Here is a 25,107-nt window from a genome sequence, read left to right as displayed (position 1 = left end):
AATATCAGATGCTGAGATCTGAGTCTTGACAAATAGCTGGATGAAGTGATGAAGACAAAAGCTTTCCAGTGGCACTGACAGAAAGAAATAGCTATTAGGCATGCTGTGCCCTCATAAGGGGATCTGCATTTTCCATATTGCCAGTCTTATGAAAGTGCCATCTTAAGAGGAATGGAGGAAGTGGATGGAACAACACAGTGTTGAATGGTTAAAATCAGTTCCTAGAAATCAGACTTCAGTGGCTGCTTACACTTTATAAGCATATGTGATATATGAATGTTTGTTTTACAGCCAGTTGTTAGTCACACTTGTGAAAAACAAAACAAACTCATATTATATCAAACCCCACCAGGAAGTCATTTTAGTCTATAGCCTGTGTTGAAGCCTTGATCATCTTTCCTCTATTCTATGCAAGTCTTATGTTTTGCACATTGTTATCTGCAGGTCTTAAGATATTAGAAATTCCTGTGGAGTTTGCACTGGCACTTGGATAAAGGTTTAGCCCCTTGTAAAATCTGGTGTTATGATCCAGTCATGAGCAAATGCATATTTGAGGATGGAAAATGTAAGAAGAGCTGGGCTTCCTCCGGACTAATGATCAAGTGGAAGATACTTGTCTTTAACACAGATGTCTTCAGCGGAAAGTATTCTGCTCTGCTCAAGTAGTTTATTGTTCCTGTTGGAGCTTTTATTTCATTGGGTGTGCTAGCATGCACATGACTGGGGGAAGTACTGTTGATAAGTCCACTTTCTAGTGCTTTGGACATCTCTGTAAATTTCAGAATTTCATTGAAAGCTTGGGGTTTTGGATCAGAGACAAAGTAGGAAGCAAGGTACCGGCTGGTATGTTCTGAGTATTCCACTTCCACTCATGAAGATGGATGAGCTGGAAAATGAACCTGTTGGCTTTTCTGTAGATGCTGTTGCTGACCAAGATTTGATTCCTGAATCTGATTTTAGTTGAGTTTTTTTTTAAAATGGAACCAGCTGCAAATACTGAGGAAGGCTGAATCTAGGTGAATGCATTTCCTTGTTGGCATCATTCAATGAAATCTGGATTTATTCTCATGTCATAGTAAATATATGCAGCTCAGTTACTCCAAGGGATATTCTTTAGATGAGGTCCAGAAAGACCAAAAAGCTGAATGTATTCAAAATAGTTTGGATATTTAACATTAATTGGCAATGCAGGGTTCTCTACTCAAAAATCGCCACAGGAAGGAACATTTACAGAAGTGCAAGAATGAGAAAATGGCTGTTATTTGCCTATTCATTTTTGAGAAGGCAGACAAGGAAATGTGCTTGTGTGTACACATGCACATGCATACAAGTGTGTGTGTGTGTGTGTGTGTACACACACAAACTAACACATTTTCCTGGTTTTCCCCATGTATAGGAAATAGCCCTGGCCTTGAGTGGCTGGCTGGTAACCTGTCCAAGTGATAGCCTATTAAATGCAAATTCCAAGAACACCAATTAATTATTGGCAATTAGTGCCAATATAGGTGGCACTAAACTCTACTTACTTGGGATCTTGCAAATCTGAATACACAACATAACTCTTTTTTTTAAAAAAAAAAAATCTTCCTATTTCTTTCTCCATGTTAGGCTTCTCTTTCAACTGTCCTAGAAGTCCTTTCCCCATTTGACAGGGGAATGGAGAACTCCTTCAACATTCTACTCAGGCTTGTTGCAACAATTTTAACACACAGTAGAGTCTTGTTGCTCAAGGTGTCCCCCCACCCTCTTTCACTATTAGTAGTGTAGACATTTATGGTTTGCATCCCAAACTAAACCTGATTTAAAACTTTTCAGCAGGGCAGGGCTGATATTACCCTGACATCACGGGAATTAGTAATAAAAATATATATTGCACACACTAAGAACTTATTAACAACCAAGTTAAAAACAAAATGGCGCTGTCTTCCTCAGTGTTTCTGTAACCGTGTCTCAGGGATATCTCCAAATTATGTTCAGTCCAGTTGCCCTCTCCTTATTGCAGTACAGGTTGTACTTTCTTCTGCCTGTGGATTTACTGCAAAATAAACAGACACATACAAACACACAAAGAAAACAAAGGAAATGGATCTGATTTCTTCTAGAAGATCCACTGCATTGTCCCTCTTCTTGAATGGTCTGCTTTTGGCCCCTTGCCGGGGTAAGGGAGACCCTGGTCTCATCCAGAAGATCCATCAAGGGACAATTATAATCCCGTTGCTCCCAGGGGCATCCCAGAGTTGTGACCCATGCATGGAATCTCCTGCATGGTTTGGGGAAAATCGTGGCTCACCACCCGTCCATTTTCTCCACTGCTGGTTCCTGCTGCAGATGCTCTGGGGAGGGTTGATGTCCGTATGGCTTCATTGATTGATTGCTGTGGGATCAAACAAAAACCCTTTTTAAGAGAAACAAGGGGGGTCTCCCCCCTGCCCTTGGTAATGGCTGGACAATAATAATACACATCATTTCTTCAATTCCTCCTCTAGTAGTTTTGTAGCTTCTATATTCAATTCATTTGCTTCTAAAATACCGTTTATGTAATCCAGGAAAATACTCCTGACTGCTACTAATAGTTGTATATATCTCCAGCAATACCAGAAGGTTGTGAAGCTTTGTTTATTATTACTAGGAGTTGCTTTATGTATGCCAGCGCTTATGATAGACACAGAAGACACATGTATCTTCAGTGTCTTAAGCTTGGGAAGGCTCATTAATGCATCCTCTTATAGGATTGTAGTTTAGGTATCGTAAGTCACAAATTTAGGAAAAATAGTTCACCTGGAAAGGGAATGGAAAATCACATTAATTAATTGTTAACTGCATCAAATTTAAAGTGGTTTTTTTTTTTTGGTCATGCCAAATGACTGCCAGCCTAATTGGAAATTTAGATTCCCATTTTTTTATAACACTAATATGGGTGTGTGTAGAGGGTTGATTAAAATGAAAATTCAGTGGGCAAAATAGAATTTCATTATTTTCTCACCTCCAAATTCTTGCCTGAAAAAAAATAAACAAATAACCCAATAAGTTTTCATTTCTCTTTCTTAGTCAGGTTCCAACACTGGAAGGAAGTGATAGGAATTGGTATTCATGAGAGGAGAATGAAGTTCTCTCCCTCCTGTAAATTCTTTTCTGAAAATAGTATTTTTCAAGTTCTTGTTATCATGGGATAACATCAGGTTCTGCCCTTAATGAACAATTACTTTGTTAATTGTTTAACACCGTTAATAGCAACCACCTACCTGAATCTTAAGTATGTCATCAGTTTTGAGTATCATCCCAAAGGTGCTTTTTCAAAAGATAACTGGAATTTCTTTGTTTTTGCTTGAAGACTTTTCACTTCTCATCCAAAGAAGCTTCTTCAGTTCTTAAGCTTCTTGGATGAAAAGCGAAATGTCTTCAAGCAGAACTGAAGAAGCTTCTTAGATGAGAAGTGGAATGCCTTCAAGCAAAAACAAAGAAAGCCCAGTGGCCTTTTGAAAAAGCACTTTTGGGACAACATGACTTGGATGACAGAATCTCCACAGACATTTTGACTCTCATCTAAATATTAAACTTTCAGAACTTTTTGTCTTGCATGTATTGATGTTATGAAAAGACCTGGCCATAGACAGAAGAATAATAGCCAAGATAAGCTGAGAAACTGGTGCAAGGAACAGGTTATCTGACTTAACAATCCCTAAATGCAAAGGTTAAATCTGGGTTTGTTTATTGAGGATTAGATTCCATGCCTATGTTACGCAGAAAAATGCTTCGCTCAGATATGGTCATTTAGGATTCTTTTCCAACTGAAAGTATGTGGCATATCAGTTAGGAATGTTGGTTATTGTTGTTTACCAGCCATTTGCACAATTGGTTTGCACAAGTCTTATTTCATGATTAACATCTTCATTTCTGTAAATGGCATTGGAAAACTCAGTGGGAGAATGAAAAGCTGTACTGAAAGGAAAGTGCCTGATATTCTTTATATATATATTAATTATAACAAGCAAGGCAGAGGTTAAATATTTCATTACTTCCTAGACATTTGAACTAAAAGAGGGCAAAAGCTGTACTGCTCCTAATGCTTCTTACAAATATAAACCAACAACCATTTTTCTGTTTCTGTCAAGTAAGATTTTTTTCTACATAGGAAAAGGAATTAATATTACAGCTAAAATACAGCTATGACTTGGACAGTGAAATGGGTGGCATATAAATTTAATAAATAAACAAAAACTTAAGGTTTTTTTTTTTTAAAGTGTTATAATTACGTATGCAGCTGCTATAATTAGCTGTCTTTGAGATACTCAAGTCAGGACTATGTACACTTCATATGACAGTGTAAGGGTAGCCTGAGCAAGTTTAGGTATGTAACCACCTCACAGTTGCACAAGAAGGATAAAACTTCTTAAGGTGATCTAACTGAGCTATACATATCAGCAAAAAACACATATCTGAAATTTGTGAATCTTTCCTGAGCAGATTCTTCTTTGGGCATTCTCACTACCACGGAGCAACTGAAAGCAACTTGTACTATGGGAAAAGACAGTATTGTGTTGACCAATTGCATGCTTTGCTAACAAATATTCCCTAGTTTATTCTCTGGCATTTGAAAATCGGAATAGGGACAGAATATTCTTGGAACCCCAGAAAGTTATTTCTAATCAGTGTAGACAATAGTAAATTAAAAAATACCAAGCTGGAATAAAGCAGTTTTCTCTCTTTTATAGATGCTAAACTATCAAACTCTGTTCTTAACTAATCAAGGATAGACTCTGAAAATGTTTTCTAAGGCCAGTCCACTTAGCCTAGATCACTTCCATTTTACTAAAGAACGTGAGGCAATTTACTAACTATTGTGACTGATAGTGACTTATTGAAATAAGGATGCCTGCAGAATCACTGTCAAATTAAAAAAATATTACTCCCTAGCTCCTGACAATCCTGGCCACGTCATTTTCAGTAAACTGCCTCACTCAGCTGAACACTAAATAGATCAGTCAGGTAAAAGTCAGCGTTGTCCCTAAAATATTGACTTTCTATCCTAATCACCATCCTGGTTGGATCCATTTCTAAAAGCCTATTAGGAGGCTGGCTGGTATCCTAAAGAAGGTGTGAAAGGCCTGTGAATGTGTTGCCACCTTCATCCGTTTTGATTCACTTCTTGACTTGTAACAAAACTCGATTAAGGCAACCAGCATGGCTAGTCCAAGACCACCGATGAGGATGTAGAAAACCCCGGCCACGTTGCTGAGACTCAGAGCGCTTGTTTTGTCCTACAAGAGAAAGGAAAAGGAAAAAGGGATGGGGAGGAAGGAATCAGTTGTTCATTTATCTTGATAAACACAAGAGGAATGCTTAACCTGATAACACTGGGGAGTCACCACTTTTAAAAACACATAAGACATCTCAACTTCCTTTGTTTTTTTACTAATAGCCTTACCCCATCAAACACACAAGATTGATTAAAGGTTTCAGTGCGTTTGCAACCCTTTGGAAATGTTTAAGTCTAAAACATCTGGAATCATCACCCCTAACTACTTGACCAGCTTTTGCCAAGATATTGTTCCCCAGTCAAACTGAACTATGATCATTCAGACTGTCTGAAGATGATGAGAATTGCACTCCCATATGTCTAATGGGCAGTACAGATTGGAGGAATCTAACATACTGTATGTAGCTTCAATTATTGATAAAAGATGAGCTAATATTTACTCTGAGCCAATATTTACTAGTTTCCACTTTCCCTCTCCTAAAATAATTCTCTCTCTTGGAAATGCCTCTTCTTCTCTTTTTTGACTATTTCCCCCGCAATTTCTGTTGCTAAGCAACAAATCAAAACTGCTTGTTTTAATCCTAACATGTTCTTTGCCTTTTGTTCAATATTCAATTGCTGTGACATTAAGAGGTTCTGCCTTCATTGCCTCTGTCTTTAATAGAGAAATGATTTTGCATGTATGTTATGGTGCATTTTAAAATTCAGTGTTTTATTGATAACGGGAATTGTTAATCACCAATTAAACTCTTTTATTAGAAACTTATTTTAAACATCTTTTCTATTCATAATAACTTCATAAGCTGGTTCTTTTTGTTATTATATGCATAAAAGAAAGATTATTTTGTTGGGATTTACCTGAAAATCTAATAAAAAATGCTTGAGCAGACCAAAAACAATGTTATATATTTTTGAAGTCACAGAAACATTCTTGTAAGGGGCTTTCAGAATTAAAAGTAGCACAGAAAGATTTAACATATATGTATGTTTCTCAGAAAAACGCAAGTATTTCCAACTATTTCTGAATTCTCAGCAATACATGTTGAGATCTTTCACATATATATTATGGTAAAAAGTGACTTGGTTATGCCCAGCTTAAGACGTTTATATCATCACTGTTCTTTCTAGAGATGGTCAAGATAGGTGGCTTCAATCAGCTATGTTGCTATTAACCTTGGTACTATTACATGTTAATTGCTCTTCAGATACTAAGAATTTTCACAACAGCAAATTTCCACCAAGGAAACTGGGTGAGTTTCCTTGAATCCTTAGCAAAAGAAGTTTTAAATGCAAATTTCAGGACTTAAAAATTATTTTTCCTCCAGAGTAAGCCAAAAAAGATGATTGGAAAGTTGATTTTGGAAACTTACAAATGGACTAAGTGTGCAATGATTTTGAAATAAGATATTGCAATTAATGATGAAAAACCTGTCCATGGGAAAGTGCTGATATTTTAAATATTATAGAATAGGATTTTATTTCTTTTATTTCTCTTTTTTCTTTTTAGTTAGTGTTAGTTTTTACTATGTTTGTTAAAAACTTTAATAAAATCATTTAAAAATAAACCTACTTTGAAGGATTAGATTAGCATGCATTTTATATTTACATTAAACATGCACACAAGCATGCACATACATAAGGGGAAAATGTGAAGAATGAATGAGACTTTCAAGATTAGCTGTATCTACATTTCATTCAAATCTCAATATTTTAGGTTTTTAAAGTCTGAGTGGTAGTAGTTTAGTTGAATAGAAGTGTTGTAACACTTTAAATGGGATTTGTATGGTGTCAGCGAGACATTATCACAAAATATTGATATATGTTGTATTTAAATGGATTAAGTCAATGTTAAATAACTGCAGAAAGATTCAGACTTGAACAAGTCTCATTTTTAGAGAGCATGTGCCTGTTAATCCCCAATCTTGCAACAATACTCCACAAGATGGGGGAAAAATAGCATTCAATATAGGATTCCCAAAGCTGGCTGAAGCTTGCTTGGAGAAAGATACTGAGCCAGATGCAAAGAAATAACGTCGCAATATAGATTTAGATTGGAAAAGTACTTTTGATGCTTCCTGTAGCTTTTTGGCTCTCACATTTTCTCTGATAGAAGGATGTAATTTCTAATTGCAACGAGATTCTTTGGAGAGTGATGATTGCCTTGCTGTCACCAGTCTTTCCTGGTTGGAAATTGGCACCAGGGTCACAAGCAAACACTGCAGAGGCAAAGAAGCAATTCCTGCCTGCTGTGGCTTGCTTTACCTTCCTGACTCTATAAGGCCTTACTTGCTGTTTCGATCCCAACCCCTGATTTAATAGCATTAATAACAACAGTGCACAAGGAAAGGCACCAATCCCACACAAAATGCCCAAGAGAATCAAAACCCTGTTGCGGAGCAGCAGAGCTCTGCCATTTGTGCTTTGTGACAGATGCCTTCCCAAGGAGCCTGCCCATCATGCAGCCAGCTTATTAGTGGGAGTGTAAATGTCACAGCTTGTCTCCTGCAGAGGGAGAGTGACATGGGAGGGAAGAGGAAGACTGGCAGGTAAAAAGTAAGCAGCCAGCCTAAGCTGTGAGAAATACACCAGCATCGTTGCCATGGTGACCCGGCCTAGCTACCTTCTCTTCAATCAGGGGCAGCTTATCCATCATCTTTTTTCTTGGGATCTTATGACAAATAGTCCTTCAGGCCAGTGGTGGGATTCAAATATGTGAACAACCGGTTCTCTGTGTGGATGCCGCTTCCGGAAGTCCATTCTGGGCCTGGGCAACAAAAAATTAGGTACTGGTTTTGCCGAAGTGGTGCAAACTGGCTGAATCCCATCACTGTTTCAGGCCCAGGTTTCCTGGGTCTCCTTTCACCTTTTGCATCAGTGAGAACACGACCAAGGCATTTAACATTGCTCTTTGAAATAGACATTGATTTTGAATGCTTGTGGCCAATGCCCTGGATCCACCCTGAGCAGAGTGCCATGAAAAGCTGTTGTTTTAGGAATTTTTATTTGTGATTCACCAACTGTTTATTCCTTTGTGTTCCAGGGATTTCTTCTGGCATGACTGATTGAGAAAGGCATTTCTCAAAAGTGCCCATTTCTACAGTATGTGTGGAAGTACTATATTTTATCAGTATTACACTGATAAAGCAAGAGGTGTGGTAATAAAACTTCTAATTCTCTTCCTGAAAGAGGGGTACATCAACAGAATATTTATATCTGTGTGGGACATTATATCAGAATAGTAATCAAATTTAATGTGAAAAAAATACACACAGGGAAGACAGACATGATGTAACTAAGGCAGGGGTCTACAACCTTAAACACTCAAAGAGCCACTTGGACCCATTTCCCAGAGAAAAGAAAACATTGGGAGCCGCAAAATTTGCGCGCGCATGTGCGTGCGCACGCAAGGGGTGGGGAGCTTGATTGAAGAGTTTAATTAAAAAGAAATAGAGGCTGCTGTGCTGCTGTGCTCTTTCTCTTTCTTTCTCTTTCCTCTCCCTCTTTCTCTTTCTTTCCTCTCCCTCTTTCTCTTTCTTTCCTCTCCCTCTTTCTCTTTCCTCTCCCTCTCTTTCTTTCCTCTCCCTCTTTCTCTTTCCACTCTCCCTTTCTCTTTGCTCTCCCTCTTTCTCTTTCCCCTCTCTCTCTTTCCTCTCCCTCTCTCTGTTTCTCTTTCTTTCCTCTCTCTCTCCCTCTTTCTTTCTCTTTCCTCTCCCTTTCTTTCCTCTCCCTTTCCCTTTCTCTCTCTTTCTTCTCCGTTTCTCTTTCTTTCCTCTCCCTCCCTCTCTCTTTCCTCTCCCTCTTTCCTCACCCTCTCCCTCTTTCTTTCCTCTTTCCTCCCTCTCTTTCTTTCTTTCCTCTCTCTCCTTCTCTTTTCTCTCCCTGTTTCTCTTTCTTTCCTCTCCCTTTCTTTCTTTCCTCTCTTTCTCTTTCTCTTTCTTCTTCCTTTCCTCTCCCTCTCTCTCTTCCTCTCTCTCTCTCCCTCTCTCTCGCTCTCTCTCTCTCTCTTTCTCTCTTTCTCTCTCTCCCCCCCTCTCTCCCTCTCTCCGATCTTCTGCTCACCTGGCAAGCTTGCTTCAGGCTCTTCTCCAACAAGCTGGCTCTCTCCTGCCCTTCATGCAGATCCGGAGCCGTGGGTTGCCGACCCGTGAACTAAGGCATGAATAACTATGAGGATGGACTCTCAGTCTTCACCAGATGAATCTGGATAAAAGCTCTCCTGGCCATAGCTGCTACCTGCTCTTCAAGGACCTCTAAACTGCAAACCAATTCTAACTTGTGGATTATAACCTTATTCAGAACTCAAAACCCATGATATTAGGAAAACCAGGCACAGACATTTTGTCTCGTCAGTACTGAGTTTAAGCCTGTTTCCTCCTACCCAGACTTCAACATTCTCCTGGGACAAGAATTTAACTGTATCACTTGAGATGTCAATGTACTGATGATACCTGTTCATAAATGGCCTTATCACTGGTTTCATGTAAAACAGGAGGGATGAGAATATCAAGTTCTCACAATTCGGGCCTGCCTTGACCTCTGTTCCCCCATCTCCTAAAACAGAATTTAAGATCCTTTAAAATACAAGATTTATAGTCATAGATTTGGCGAGAGTAAACTCTTGATGCTCAGTTAAGGACAATCCTTTAGAGAGCAAGTTGATTTCCCTCTGGGCATGCCATACTAGCAATGTGGACAAAAAGTCTGCTGCTGTGAAATGCTGAATGATGGTGTCAAGCACTGTACAGAACACTACTTGTTATACTAGTGTGAAACTGGACTGACAGGCAATAGAAGAAATAAATTATATATTAAATCTAGGAACAAATAGACTTTTGAAATTCTCTATGCTATTTATGTGCCGAGAAATTGACGAGTAATTTCTTTCACTTTCTCTAGAAGAAAGGTTAATTCTCCAATTTCTCAAAGGAAGGATTTCTCCTTAGTAGGAACAGTAGCATAACTACTGCAAAATAAACGGATAATCTAAGGAAAAGCTTTTGTTGGGTTTTAATTATAATACAGGAAGATGGGGAAATTGTGGATGATTGGACAATGAAAGAGGAGACATTCACAGACATGCAGACCCACACACATATTTTGGTTGTGTTATCACTTATAATATTAGAATATGCATTTTATCTATGATAATGTTTTTTAAATCTCTTTTTCTTTGCAATAGTTTCTAAAACATTTTCTCTTTGATCAAATGACATGGCAACTCTTCAGGGAAAAATATTTATCTGACAGCATTTATATATTATGAAGCTAATGCGCTTGTATGGGTAATTCAGTTCTAGAAAGCATCTGACTGCATTTTGTACAGTCATAGATTTTAGAACAGATGCAGGCAGAAGAGTAATTAGCATGAATTACCTTATTTAACATACAGAGCAAACAATATGAGAGGAAAGGGAATTATGTTCTATTCAAGTCTTGCCAACAGGTTATGTAAAGGTGGAAGTAAACTAAAAGAAGTCAGTTGGGAAGAAGAAAGTTGGAATACTCTTTGTATGTAGACATTTAATGGTCTGCTGGAATTAATCTCATCATTTGAGAGAAAACAACTAACAAAGAAATTGACAAGTGATAGGGCAAGACAAAATGAGAAGCGCACAAAATCTGTGTCTGCCTACATCAAAGCTCTTTCATTGAAAGTTTCTTTCATTGTTTGATTGCAGCTTGACCCAGTTTTGGGCTCTAGGAATTAGCTGAATGTCAGAAAAAATGACAAGGAAAATGTATATCTCTTAATTTAATTTAATATTCATATATTCATAATTAGAATATTGAACTCTTGTAGTTTTTAATATTTTAATAAGTTGCCTATTTCAGTATTGATACTTATTTATGGATGGTTAAACTTTGTCTTCATTATATTTCATGTTGAATATCTGTTGATTAGTGTTGGGTAGGGAAGGGAGGGAGGCAGCTACTACATAAGTTATAGAGTAAAATTTAGCAAAATACACATTGTTTAAAGTTACAAGATCCAATCTAGGTCGATCATCGGGACCAGAGATTTAACCTTCCGAGCTTTTGGATTCATGTTGGAACCCATCCTCAGGAAACTTCTCTCTACCAAAATGTGTGCTTTGGGTTATTCTATGCATCATATTTACAGTATATGGTGCCTTCCTATTAGTTGATTGGTGTGTTGATCACTGGCGATTGGTTGTTTTTTTCTTGTGTTGCCAAGTCCCTAGCTCCTAAGTACTGACCCAGATTGGATCTTGCAACATTATCCTGGGACATGTATATTTGCCTTTATTCCTTGTTTAAAGTTTTCCTCATTTTGGAGGTGCCATTATAAGACCTATGTTTCCAATATTATTATTTTCTGCATTATCTTTCCATTCTTTAAAATTTTAATTTTATTTCAGTGACTTTCCTGTTTATTTCCATGGTTAACTTTTGGCGGAATAAAAAAAAAGGAAGCAGTCCTAAATTAGATGGAAAGTGCATTCCATACATGGTGGGTATGTTTTAAATCATGTTATGTTTTAAAAAGAGAAATATAGTCTATTTTCATACACTTCAAAAAATTAAATATATGGGTGAGGTAAATTAGACATCCACGGGTATTACCACTGCCAATCATGTTTATTAATCTTTTGTTTAGAGATTAGTCTTGTACCCATTTGAAGTTGGATTAACTTCTAAACAGAGATGATGAATATGATTATATCACAAAGGAAACACTGTAGATTATTTTTAGAACTGATCTGATCCTGACTTAGTTCTTCAAAAAAGAACTAATCTTTTCATGTCTTTTGCCTTTCTGATGGGTAGTTTATTGTTCTTCAAATTACTTTAAAAGACAGAAAATACACTCTATTGCTTTCCTTTAACTCATACGTTTTCCTAAAATGTGGTTTTTATCTACAACACTATATTACTTTCATTAATCATTATCCAAATCCAAAGAAATATTTACTCATTTTCACAGAGCTCTGTAGATCCAAGATCTTTGTAGTGTTTTAAAAATTAGATTCTCCAAACCCAGACAATTTTTTATTTATTTATTCTTTTTATTTTCTTGTTCTAGCTATGAATGCCTGAATCATTCTAAATCTCATTAATGAAAGTGCCAAATGAATTAATATATTTTTCTATTTTGCCTACATTCAGAAGGAAGGATTAAAAATCTGAAAACATTTCAACTGTTGTACAGATTATATATGTGCTTTCCACATGAACTACAAAATTAATCTGATATAAACCCTTTAAATTCAAGCAACACTAATGTATTCTTTTCAACACAATTTAACTTTATCTACATTTTAACACAACTTTCCATAACATAGGTTTTAATTTAATCATGACCAAGCCTTAAAATATGTTTATGGAACTTTATTTTAAAAAAAACACTTATTCTAATTAGCTTCTCAAATATATATTACTTTTTTTTCAAATGAAAAGTAATAGATGGCATGGTTTCCATTCATTACTCCTTCCTAAATTCTGGTGATGTCCTCTTTGGAGGCCAACACATTTCAATCTAATAGAAATCCATGACAGGCTTCTTTTAGATCACCAATCCTTTTTTAAAAAAATAATCCTTTGCCTTATCTATTTCCCCTTTTTAAATTAAACATTTGAAGAGGACATATATAAAATAAAAAAAGAAGCAGGAAATGAATGTATAATAAAAATTGATAGTTATAAACAATTTATTTAATTTGGATGGTTTCCTGCATTAGGTTATTTTAATTCTTCTACTAATGGCCATTTCCTATGATCCATTTAAACGTACCATAGATCCCTCTTTCCATTTTGTTGTTTTGTAACTCTTTACTTGTGGGGAGAGGGGCAGGGGATATTGTGTAACATGTTAGATTTTTATTTGTAATTGTTTGTAAAATGTTCTTTAGTTTTTCTATTATTACTCTAGATTTGTACTAAATTTATGGAGAAACAATCTAGAAACATTAAAATAAATAACTGGCAGAATTATATTATTGCTAAATTATGTATATTTGGCTTTGAACCAGCTTTGACTCCTAGCAACTACTTGGACAAGTATATGCAGTTTATTTGGCAATGTTTTGGGGAAATAACTTGCCATTTCTTTCTTCCTAAGACTGAGAGAGAGTGATGGGCCCAAAGTCACCCAGCTCACTAAACGTAGGACTAAAAAGCACAGTTTCCCAGTTTCGGGCCCTGTGCTTTTAACACTTCACCAAACTCTAATATAATTTGTAAGATTAGCATGTATAAGAGCCTTTACATGATTTCTACATGGATCCTGAAATTACATCACATTATTTTGAATGAAAATTCCACTTAGAAAATCATTTTTCTTTTCAGTGCTATTAAGATCACATTTCCCTTTGGAGTATCATTTTTTTTTGTTCCAGTTCTATATGGCACCTGTTACTTTGCTTTGCCCTCTATGCGTGCATATTAAACTGATATTACCCTCAATGTGAAGAGTATGTGTCACGTTCTAGGGGAACAGTCTGCCTGCCATGAGATTCCAAACTCTGGTACTATTATGGCCAAGGGGGATTTGGCAATACACTTTTGTTTTCAATGGGTAGGCATGACCTCTTCAGGGATAACTGACCTTACTTCCGGAGTCTTTGCTTCCACACTCCCCTTTATCGTACCACCATTTGCTTTTCAGCTTGTCTAAGACGCCTTGCTCACTGAGTTTCAAAACCGCTAGGTTTACAGGACCTCTTCAAACCAGGGGGGGAAATAACATAAATAACATTACCAATGTTATTTTATGTTATTCAACACATACAGTTCATTCACAGCATTCATTATACAAGTTATACATTGACAAAGTGATACAATTGAATACTCCATCTGGCCACCCCTCCCTCCTCCAGCATCCCAGCCAGCCCCACCACTCCCAACACATTCTCACCCTTCTTTTCTCCAGCATAGCAAGATGAGTATTACTATATCACTTTGAGTAACCAGCAACCTCAGCCATCTGCCAAGAGATACTTGCAAGCGGCCTTGCTAATGCTGACCACTGCAGACTATCAACATCTGCAGGGCAATCAGCCAAAGCAGAGCCCTGCACAGTATCTCAGTCTCCTATCGATGATCATGCTTAAGAGATCCAACAAAACTTTAAGGGTGGGAAGTGGGGAAAGGAAGGATGTGTTCTAGGAAAGCTTTAGTGCTATGAGCAGCTATGGTTGCAATCCCTTCTTCTAGAAGAAGAATTGCCACAATGGCCATGCGGGCACATCTAGTCCCATGGACTCCTTTCCCATGTCATCATTAATCAAGAGCACATATCCTCATTGAGTAAGAGAGAGCTATCCAAGAGGGTTTGTTCTCCCCAAGTGGTTGAATGCAAAGGCAATGTGGTTGCTGGTTACTATCCATGCGGTTTATACCCACTAGGTTTTCTTACTGAGGCTGACCTTGGAGTCACCTCCCCCGCTGCCGCATTCGCCCTTGTCGTACCACCATTTGTTTTTCAATTTGTCCAAAAGCCCCTGCTCGTTCAGTTTTAACACTGCCAGGTTTACTGGGTTTCTTTAAAATGAATAGATAACACTCGATGAGTAACAGGCGGAGAACACTCGGAAAGTCATGTGACAACAAGGGATCGGTGAACCAGCACCCTTTAGTCTGATCCAATATTCTCCCCCAGTAAGACCGTGTCCCTTACAATTAAAATAACAGCGGGGATGACGAGTGATGTAACACTCCCTGTGAGTGGGAGAAATGCTACAGAGAACAGAATCACAAAGGAGATTTGTTTACTTTTTTTGCTTTAAGTAACAAATGCTCACTCGGGATGTCATCTTCTACAGCTGCTCTAGTGGTGAAATAAAATTTGATCGCAATTGGCGTAGGGTTGGCTTCTGAAAGAATGAAGTGCAGGAACAGTGGAAGAATCATTTGCCCAGCTGCAGCTGTAAACTCAATAATTTGGCTTTTTGCAGGAAAAAAGAATTAGTATAATAATTTAGAATAGGGGGGAGGGATTCTGGCTCGCCTATTCCTCCTGAGTGATCCTCATGTCACAAAAGACATATAAAAACAATGATCAGTAAAAATTTCTGTTTAAGGAACAAAAAGAAAAAAAATCAGTTTAAGAACTGTAACATCCAAATCAATACAGAACTGAGAGAACACTTCAGACATTTCACAACATACAAACACAGAAAAAAGGAGATTCTCTTCTGATTAAATTCTCTGGATTCCATTGAAGTCAATGGGCTGGATCTTATTTACTATATGGTTACATGAGAAAGAAACTGAGTCAGTTAGCCCTTCTCCATACAGAGGTGTGACAGCATCAACAATATTGTGGCATACAAATATACAGTAGATACAGATACATTTAATGATCTAATAGTCATCTGAATTTTTTCAGCCCTGCTCTGGGAATCCTTCTGTAGGGTTAGGAAGAAATCTTACTGAAGAATGGGCAACTGGAAGCTATAGAACTTACTTTTAAATGAGCAGGTATAGAATTATCTGTAAATTTCATGCATGCAGCCTGATCAGTCCTTAAATTTCATGCATGCAGTCCTTAATCTAGAACTGTAGCTTGTGATGACATAGAATTTGGGGATCAGTAGAATGTTTCAACAATAGGCATTTCCAGGATAGTTTGAGAAAAATGGCACTGACCAAACAATCCAAACACAGTTAAAGATGTTGCAATGATGGATGTAGTCAGGGAAGATTTTAATATGCAGCCACTCTTTTATAGTTCTGGTTTCATCTAGGATGCTATAGACCAGTTTTGACATATTTAGATACATTATTTCAGCCTCTTCCCATGTTAAATATGCCCACTGTCTTCATACTAGATGAAGATAACAGTCTCATATATTGACTTGTATGATTGCGCATGGTTCCAATTTGAAATTAAGTCTACAGATGTTAACACACCAACTTGGGTACAATTCGCACTTAAACATTATACTATGATGGGACATTACAGTATTTAATATAAACTAGTTAGAAATGTGAGATGGACCTGAAATCAATAATCACTGATGTACATAGATTCTGCCCAAATGATCTATCACATCTGGGGAATCATTTGTAAAATGGATGCCTTACATGTAACATTATGATCTTATTGACTTCAATGGTTAAATTTATACTGACTTAGATGGAACACTCAGTCAGTTCAAAATAAGATGCAATTCTTGGATATTTCCAGATAGTGGAATAGATGCCAGAAGTTGTCTGAAGAGCATATAGCATTAGATAAACAGTTAAAATGACCACAAATAACAAACATAATGAGACAGAAACTGAGGCCATATGTATAAAAAAGCACCATTAGATCCAATGGAAAAGCAAAATGTTCTCTCCTGGTTGCTTCTATTGAACTGGAAAGTAAATCAAGAACAAATATTTCTAACTTATTCTTCTGTCCCACTCTACTGACATATCAGAAGGACATTTTGAAAAAGTAGATGAAATCAACCTTAGCATTTCTCTCTCTCTCTCTCTCTCTCCCCCCCCCTCTCTCTCTCTTTCTGTGGCTGTGTATACTATGTATATTTGTATCTTTAAAGAAAAAAAGATTTTTTTTTAATATACATATACGTTGAAAATGAACATCGCAAATCACATCTGGCTATGTTGTTCTTTATTAAATCTCCAGGCCCATTATCAATACCTTAATTTTTTTCCTGGCAGTTCTTGTCCTTCTTCCACCAAGTATCTTGGTTGTAAAATAACAAACATATTTGTTATTTTATTATATTATATTATGTGGATAATAGCATGGGATATGTGTTCTTGTGTAGCTAAAGTGCTGGTGGATCCCTGTAATCCTACCTTCTACCTAATCTCCTCTCTACAGACCTTTTCTCTGCTTAGCTATTGTGTTTTCTGTCTTGGTGGCTGGTGGATCCTTGTAATCTTTTCTTTTGCTGAGCCACTTGTATTTTGTATGCTATGATTGTGGATACTGCATTCTTTCTACAATTTTATGGCCAACATACCATCTTTTGCAACATCTGGATCCAGTATATGTTATTATCTACTTTCTATCAGTGGCTACTTATCCTCTCATCCATTTGTTGTCTATCTAGCAGGAAAACACTTAGCTTTTCCATTTAGTTGTCCTTTAGATATTTGTATTTCTTTGCTAAGTCATGCACATACCTAAATATTTTTACTACTAGAATCTCTCTAACCAAAGAAGAGCTATAACAGACATTACATGATAGGCATGCACACCAGAAAACAATCACATTATTTCAAAATAATGCCCCATTAAGCAGTAGCCAGGTTGTCACAAATTACTTTTGGTCTTACAATTTGGGCCCATTTAGCAAAGAAACAAACTATAGGAGTGAGGCTACAGCATTCAGGGATCCTGGAAGTCCTACGTATCACTATTTAGAAGCAGTCTGGCAGTTAACTTTCCTGCTCCTAATTACTTTTCCATTTTCCTTCCTCCCCCAGTTTTATTAGCTATACTGTGGTAATGAAAATTAGCAGCATGTTTATGGATGCATCAACTGCTGAGGATGAAGGGAAAGAAGCCACACATTCAATCTACCTACCTCAGTGGTGAACCTTTTGGCGTTGCAATGCCATAGCCTTTGGAATCCAAGTTACCTCCCACCTTCATGGTGTCACATGGTTTTCTCTGTTCAATGTACTCATTCATGGTAGATTCTAGCAGGTAGGCATACTTCCCTTTGGATCTCCTCACACGCTTCATCCCCTCTTCTGTTGTCGGCACGAAAACAGAGGGCTCAGCTGACTTCATGTACGTCCACATCTTCTCAAAAACCGCTATTTTAGATCTCTGTCCAGAATAGCATAAATCCGCTGCTCTTAGCATGCGTTAATACACAGAGCAGAGATTCATACACCAAGGAAGACACAAATTTGTTGGGCTGTGTGTGCCTACACGGTGCACAGCTAAAGAAAGGATATTACTCAAATTAGGGGCTGGTTTATAGAGGCGAACAGAGAAATGGATGGATTTCATGAATTGGTGCCATTCATCGGCACATTTTATGGAATAAAAATTACCTCAAGCAGAAGGGAGACAGAAGAAAAAATAATTAAAAACGTAAAAGCTTTTGTGAAAGCCAGATTCTAGGAATTATGTTGGAAGTGGTAGCACATTTGCTAAATTCTAATCCTAAAGAGGAAATGTAATTTAGTGGCAAAACTGAAAGCATGTTATATCAGGTGTTTCAATTTGAATTCCTCAAATCTCTGGGGTTTAAAGGATATTTGGGATAGGGAAGACTTCTGGAAAACAACTACTATTTGGAATTGACAACACTCAAATAGGCTGACTCCATATTAGTCAAACTCATGGGATTGAGGATAAAAGCAACAGAACTGTATTTCAGTCCACAAACTTGAGCAGGAAGAGTAAAGAAAACATTAGAGAGAAGCGAGAGACAGAAAACACTAGACCACAGAAAGAAAGTGTACTTTTGGTAGCTTGGCATGCAAGCCACTGTTGAATAACTTAAATATATTTGCATATTGTAAATGGTGCCATTAAATTACAGAGCTAACTAAGTATTTATTATTCTCTAAACCTGAGCTACAAGTCACAGGGTAATTACTTTTGATGCTGCTAAGTGTAATTACTCAGTAATCTGTGGAAGCATATAATTACTCCATGTTTCAAGGGTATTTATGGTATCTGGCAGATGGGCTATATTTCCTGGGCTAGCACAAGTCTTGCTTTGTACATGAAAATCAGAACTAATTTCTCTTACCCGAAAGAATTCTTTAGTAGAACCACCATCCAAAGTCCCGTAATTTATCTCTGTTTGCTTGGCCAAGTCTTCTGCACTCTCTATGGGAGACACCATTCTCTCTACTGTTAAAAATGCAGCTAAATTGGCTGTGTAAGATGAAATGATGATCAAAGTAAAAAACCACCAAACTCCACCAACTATGCGTCCAGACAGGGATCTACCGAAAAAAGAAAATGTAACAAAAGATACAATTAGAAAATAAAGTAAGACAGATATTACGTAGAATCTGTTTCCACATAAGCACTAATGGAATAATTACCTTATTATACTGTTATTTTATTTTAATCCTATTTTAAGATGGGAATGACAGCCATTTACAGTCCTTTCGGATTGCAACCTGTAAAACTCAGGGAATGAAAGCAGCATTCACAATTAACTCTTGGCCTAAATGAGGGTGAAGAATTAGCTAGATCTACATTGACAACTGCCAATTAGCTTCACTAATAACTTAATCTCTATACATCCCTATTATTAATTACCTACTAGGGCGCCATTAATATAGCATGGAAGAAATACATTGATAGAAGAAAAACAGAAGGTTTTTTTAAAACATCTAACTGACATCTATCTCCATCACCCTTAATTTGCCACTGCAGATAGATCATAAAATGTAGAAAATCATCATAAGAAAAATGAAACAATGGAAGAACAAAATAGGATTTTTGTTATCACAATATGATAAAAAAGGAAGACCATTTTGACTGACCAGCACGAAAGTCTTGCCTCTGTGTTGCAGAAAAAATGAGATACGTAATATCACATATATATATGTTTATGGACATTAATTTAATAAATGAAATATAGTTAGTACATTGATACTGCTTCATTGTCCAGTGCTATAGGTATGGTTAATATAAGTAAAGTTAGAGAGAACAGGAATTGAAGTACTGAATTTCTTTGTAAAACTGAAGTGAGACTGTATTATCTATGTGTGTGGCAAGAAAAAAATATATCTATAGGCCTTCAGCTCAGCCCATTTCAAAATTAGTAACAGGACAGCTTTATAGTAAAAAGAAGAATGTTCTTTTTTTTCTCACAAGAACCACAGCAGTGGCATTTCAACTTCCTTGCTTTGTAACGGGAATCTCACACATTAAAGAAAGTAACTGTCTACAGTTCCATAGGTTTGTTGTGAAGAATCCTATATATTTTAACAATTGGGAAAGATCACATCTTATTCTAGCTGCTTCATCTGGCAAAAAGTACACATTACAGAAACTAGCAAGAGAAAGGGATGGTGTGACCCAGCTATTATGTTGGTTATCTCTAGGGCAAAATGAAGGACAAATACTATGTTTAAAGAGCCCAGCAAATCAAAATCATTTCATCCATAAGTCCCTTTCATTTTTTTCTCCACTGCACGCTTCAGCTTTGTTGGGCTAACAAACATATAATTATTTGTAAAAGTGGTCCATCAGTATTTATCTATCTATATGTTCTGCTTCAGTTTATTTAAAAGAATTCCTGCAACTATTTTTAAAATAGTTGGAAAATGAGTTCCTAGTGATGTGTAGAGTCATTTATGATGTCTTTTAAAAAACTAAAGTCCTATTAAATTCAGTAAAACTTACTTCATGGAGAATGCTATATTCTAGTCCTAATGATATATCCTATTCAGTATTGTGAATTATAGGTCTGCTTTTTTAGAATTTGCTCTGGAAGATAAAAGGATACAATTCAAATAGCATCTATCTTTCTAACATGTGATATTTATGTGTCTCAAGGTGTTGATCTACTTTGGGAGAGCTTTTACTCATTGCAGCATTCAATATTATTGATATTACCTTGCTTTAAATTCCATTCAGGATTGACCTCTGAAAGAGATATATATTTGATGTACGTATATTTCCAGTGGCATATATGAATAAATCTGCAAGTTTTAGGAGCCACTACAGCACTTAAACATGCCCTGGAAATAATATTATTTCCTTCCTTCCTTCCTTCCTTCCTTCCTTCCTTCCTTCCTTCCTTCCTTCCTTCCTTCCTTCCTTCCTTCCTTCCTTCCTTCCTTCCTTTCCTCCTCCTCCTCCTCCTCCTCCTCCTTCCCATATTCCCATAAGTACCTTAATCTCTTTTCTGGTACATGAATGAGAAAGACTTAAGTCATTCTTAGGTGTATTGGTATTTGTCTTTTCCCCTGAAACTGACAGTGTTTAATGACATCTACAAGATAAATAAAATTGGTTATGCTTTGTTATCCGTAACTTAGGAGGAGAGTCCAATGAAAGAAGGGGCTGGGAAGAGTGAAGATAGGGATCAGCAATAAGGAGAGAAAATTTCATGCTGGGATAATTTATGCCAACACAGAGAAGGGGAAAGATTCTTAGTTTGATCTGAAAAGGGGGAAATGAAATCCATCTTTCTCACTACAAGTGTAAATACCATCATCTTTGAATTTCTAGAAAAATATACAAGATTTAGAAAAAAATAATTCTTTAACAAATGTCTGACATTTGCAGATATTATTCCTAGTGTTACTCTGTGCAAATATGAGTCTAAAATGGGGTCTGATACTTTGTAGTTCAAACGTTTGTGGGCCTCTAGCTCTTATCTTTTCTTTTTGTATAAATCATGTCATCAGGTTAAGGAACAATATGATTTATTTGTTAAATGCAAAGTTGTTATTGTTAATCTGCGGCTTTCCCCCCTGAAAGATTATGATTGGGAAAGAATGAAAGGAATATTAGTGGAACAGATGGGGCAGGTACAAATGAAGATTATCATTATGTGGTCCCCTTAAAAATTAAATTAACAAGACAGGAGAATTCTTCAATGTGAAGTCTGAGAGAATATAACAGCAAGGTAGCTATTTTCTATTCTTCAGATTTGTGAAAGAAGTGAAAATAGAATAGTGTAGCGCCAGGGTGAAACTCCGACTGGTAAACCCACTCCTGTTACAATATTGAGTCTTTCTACCTTACCAACTGTGCAAATTACATGCTGCCTTTGTAATTTTTAAATGGCTGGCATTTTGTGCCCAGAGCTGAGGCTCTTAGGACTTTTTTTGGTATTTAATCTTCTATACTTTCCCAGCCTGCAAGGATAATTCAACTGCCAAAAATAAACAAAACCTCATATCACTCTTTCAGGAAGAGTGTTACAATTCAGTTCTGTAATTTAATGGAGGTCAAGTTATAAAGTTAGGGCAACTTGAACAGCAGAAGAGAGCAGTTCCAGACCTCAGTGGCCTGCCCTACATAATAACCCCTTGCTAAGGCAAAACACAGAATCTCTTTTCACTGTCATCCCCCCCAAAAAGAGTCTGTTTTTTGTAATAGTTCAACAGATCATCAAATAGATACTAAAGTATCAAAATATTCTGGATTTGTCTTTTCCCAAAACAATAGATTTCCCCAAAAGAGAATATAGGAAGTCCTTGACTTATGATCATTCATTTAACAAATGTTTGAAGTTATGATGTTGCTAAAAAAAAAGTAACTTATGACCCATTCTCACATTTGCAACCATTGCAGTATCCCTCATGGTTACATGATTAAGATTTGGGTGCTTGGCAATTTGCATCTATTTACAACAGTTGCAGCATCCTAGGGTCATGTTATCACCATGTGCAACTTCCCCAGGGAACTTCTGACAGATAAAGTCAATGGGTAAAGCCCTATTTGTTTAATGGCTATGTAATTAGTTTAATGACTGTGATGATTTGCTTAATAACTGTGGCAAAAAGGACATAAACCTGGTTGTGACTCCCTTAACAACCACATTTTTAGCGATGGAAATTCTGGTCCCAATTGTAATAATAAGTTGAGGACTACCCCTTTCACAAAACAAGTGGTTATTCCTTTTTCTTAACTTTGGATCCTTGAAATATATTAGGACTGCAATTCCCAGAGTTCCTGCCACTGTGGCTGTGTTTTAGAATTCTGGAATGGAAATCCCAATGAATATAAATGTGCCAAGTTGGGGAAGAATTGTTCTCAATCCAATAAATATCTGGTCCTTCCAAACTTGCAAAAAACATAGACGAGACAAGCAAATGCAACAGTATGACTCCCCATTCATAAATGGCAAATAGAACAATCTCCTTAATTAAAGAGGTATTTCCTCTAACAGGGATTGTAGATGAGTTGCAATTTTCTTTTTAAAAAGGTGACTACTGTATATTGTTTTATCCTTTGATATATTATATGCCTGAATCACATCCAAATATACCACATAAAAACCTGCATAATTGGACTTTATATCTAACCTGAAAATTAATGACATTTCTTAATGCCTAAGCCATTAAACTACTTGTAGAAAAGTATTTGGGGAGGATACCAGGTTGCTTATTGTTGTGGGAAAAATGCCCACTTAAATAAGGAACCAAAGTGTTTGGAGATAGATGAAACAAAATATCCTTTATTGGGTTGCACAACTGCAGTGATCACTGAGCTCCTGGCAGAAAGAATCCAAAAGAAGCCCGAGGTTATAGATTCCCACCCACCCGTTGACATCTGCTACTCACTTAGAAGAACTTATAACACACTACATATAAGAATAACTACCTAATATTGACTGTATTCATGCTTGCTGTTAAGGCTACTTTAACTGGCAAACTGTGTTTGTATGCTACCTCCAGCTGCAATTTATAGAGCTTTTCTTCCTTTCTAAAGCTGGGATGCTCATATGGCTCAAACTGATTCAGCTGCTATTAACTTGATCCCAGACTTCAGATCTCAGAGACAGCTTAATTCCTTAGTCCCTGTGGATCTGTTACAAAGGGATTATGTGGTTTGTTCTACTGAACTGTCATTTCTGAGGAGAAGAGAAATGGATATATGGGCATAAAAGCTTGAATAGACACATGATCAACTACTCCCATCCATACCCTATTTAAACTTGAATAATTTTAACTTAAACATAAGCCACATTCAGATACTGTACAACAGTCATTCCAATATATTGTCTTTCAAATGTAGTATTCCAGAATTCCTGGTGAACTAGTTAAAATTCTAGGAAATTTATCTCATTTTTTCCAAAAGCTGTCATGGTCAGGAAAACTGATGAAGATGAATATTAGCACTCAACAATATCAGGTAAACAGGAAAGCAGGTAATTTTTTAGGATGGGTAGTATAAAAGACGAGATATTCCCTGAAAAGATATTCTGCAGGGATGAAGAACACATGAGAAGCTTAGGAAGGAGGAGAACTGGTAAAAGTATTTCTGTGGCATTAATTTCTTGGTCTGCACTACCTAGTGGGGTGACATATTCTGTCTTCTTGTTCTTATACAAATCCTTATTCTTTGTTGTATCCCAATGCTTCATAGGAGCAGAAGAAGCTCTTCTTTTCATGGAACAATTTGAAGAAGACTCTTGGTAGAGGTGTAGCTAAGTTTAGTTTGCATCCAAGAGATGGTCCTTAAGTCACAGTTTGCCTTTCTCCTCTATTAATGAATAGCTGATATTCACTCTTTTTGGAAACAAAAGGCTCAATATTTTAAGCTTCATGTAACATAATAGCAACAAGTAACATCTTTGTCATTAGGTCCCAGCTGGCTTCTTTCATATGAGACCAACTGTAGGCATGAAGATATTGAGAATCTATAGTCGTCGTCGTCGTCGTCATCATCATCACCATCAATACCCTAGTCCATGTATCTCGAAGCTGATTTCAGCTATGGCAATATAATCAAAAGAGAAAATAATTTCCCCCTGTTTATAGCACACTGATATTTTATTTGGAATATGATTTCACCCTTGACAAACTGATCATTTGTCTACCATCACTCATGGAACATTAAGCACATCCCTTTGTATGTAGGTATCATTACCTTCAGTTCTTTTTAGTATTTCAGAATAGTTGTATCATAAAACTTGACATTTGGATATGTGCCTCTGATCCAAAGGAAGGAGTATCTCCTTTTATTTGGCATCAGATCCATAGTAATTACAGATAGTAGATGTTCACAGAAAAGCTTAATGCTTTGAACGAGAATAAAAAAAAAAGACACCAAACCACCAAACCCTATTTTGATAAAATAATCAGATTGGTCAGATGGGTCCCTATGTTAAATGACTTGGTATATTGTGACATAGACAGTATATATGTGCTTAATGTTCCTGTTTCTGTGCATTAGCAGCATTCCAGTCTCTGAACATTAGCAGATTATA

General features: G+C 36.8%; 1 protein-coding gene across 4 annotated transcripts in view; it reads right to left on the bottom strand.

The window, feature by feature from the left end:
* Window positions 1-2,162: 2,162 nt before the first annotated feature.
* Window positions 2,163-25,107, bottom strand: part of GRIA1 (glutamate ionotropic receptor AMPA type subunit 1) — a 207,246-nt gene continuing 184,301 nt past the window's right edge. For 3 of the 4 annotated variants that reach the window (XM_015818147.1, XM_029284528.1, XM_015818149.1), the window contains 5 exons: window positions 18,952-19,150; window positions 17,767-18,014; window positions 14,644-14,758; window positions 5,124-5,258; window positions 2,163-2,395 (listed from right to left, as the gene is read on the bottom strand). In XM_015818147.1, the coding sequence (XP_015673633.1) occupies window positions 2,204-2,395; window positions 5,124-5,258; window positions 14,644-14,758; window positions 17,767-18,014; window positions 18,952-19,150 (889 nt within the window). In that variant the 3' untranslated portion in view covers window positions 2,163-2,203. Of the gene's footprint in view, window positions 2,396-5,123; window positions 5,259-13,823; window positions 13,939-14,643; window positions 14,759-17,766; window positions 18,015-18,951; window positions 19,151-25,107 lie in introns of all 4 variants that reach the window. The other variant, XM_015818146.1, reaches the window with a different exon arrangement.

Source organism: Protobothrops mucrosquamatus, unplaced genomic scaffold (assembly GCF_001527695.2).
Source record: "Protobothrops mucrosquamatus isolate PMUCROS unplaced genomic scaffold, P.Mucros_1.0 scaffold686, whole genome shotgun sequence".
NCBI classification, from domain to species: Eukaryota; Metazoa; Chordata; class Lepidosauria; order Squamata; family Viperidae; genus Protobothrops; species Protobothrops mucrosquamatus.
This window is presented reverse-complemented; position numbering and strand designations above follow the sequence as displayed.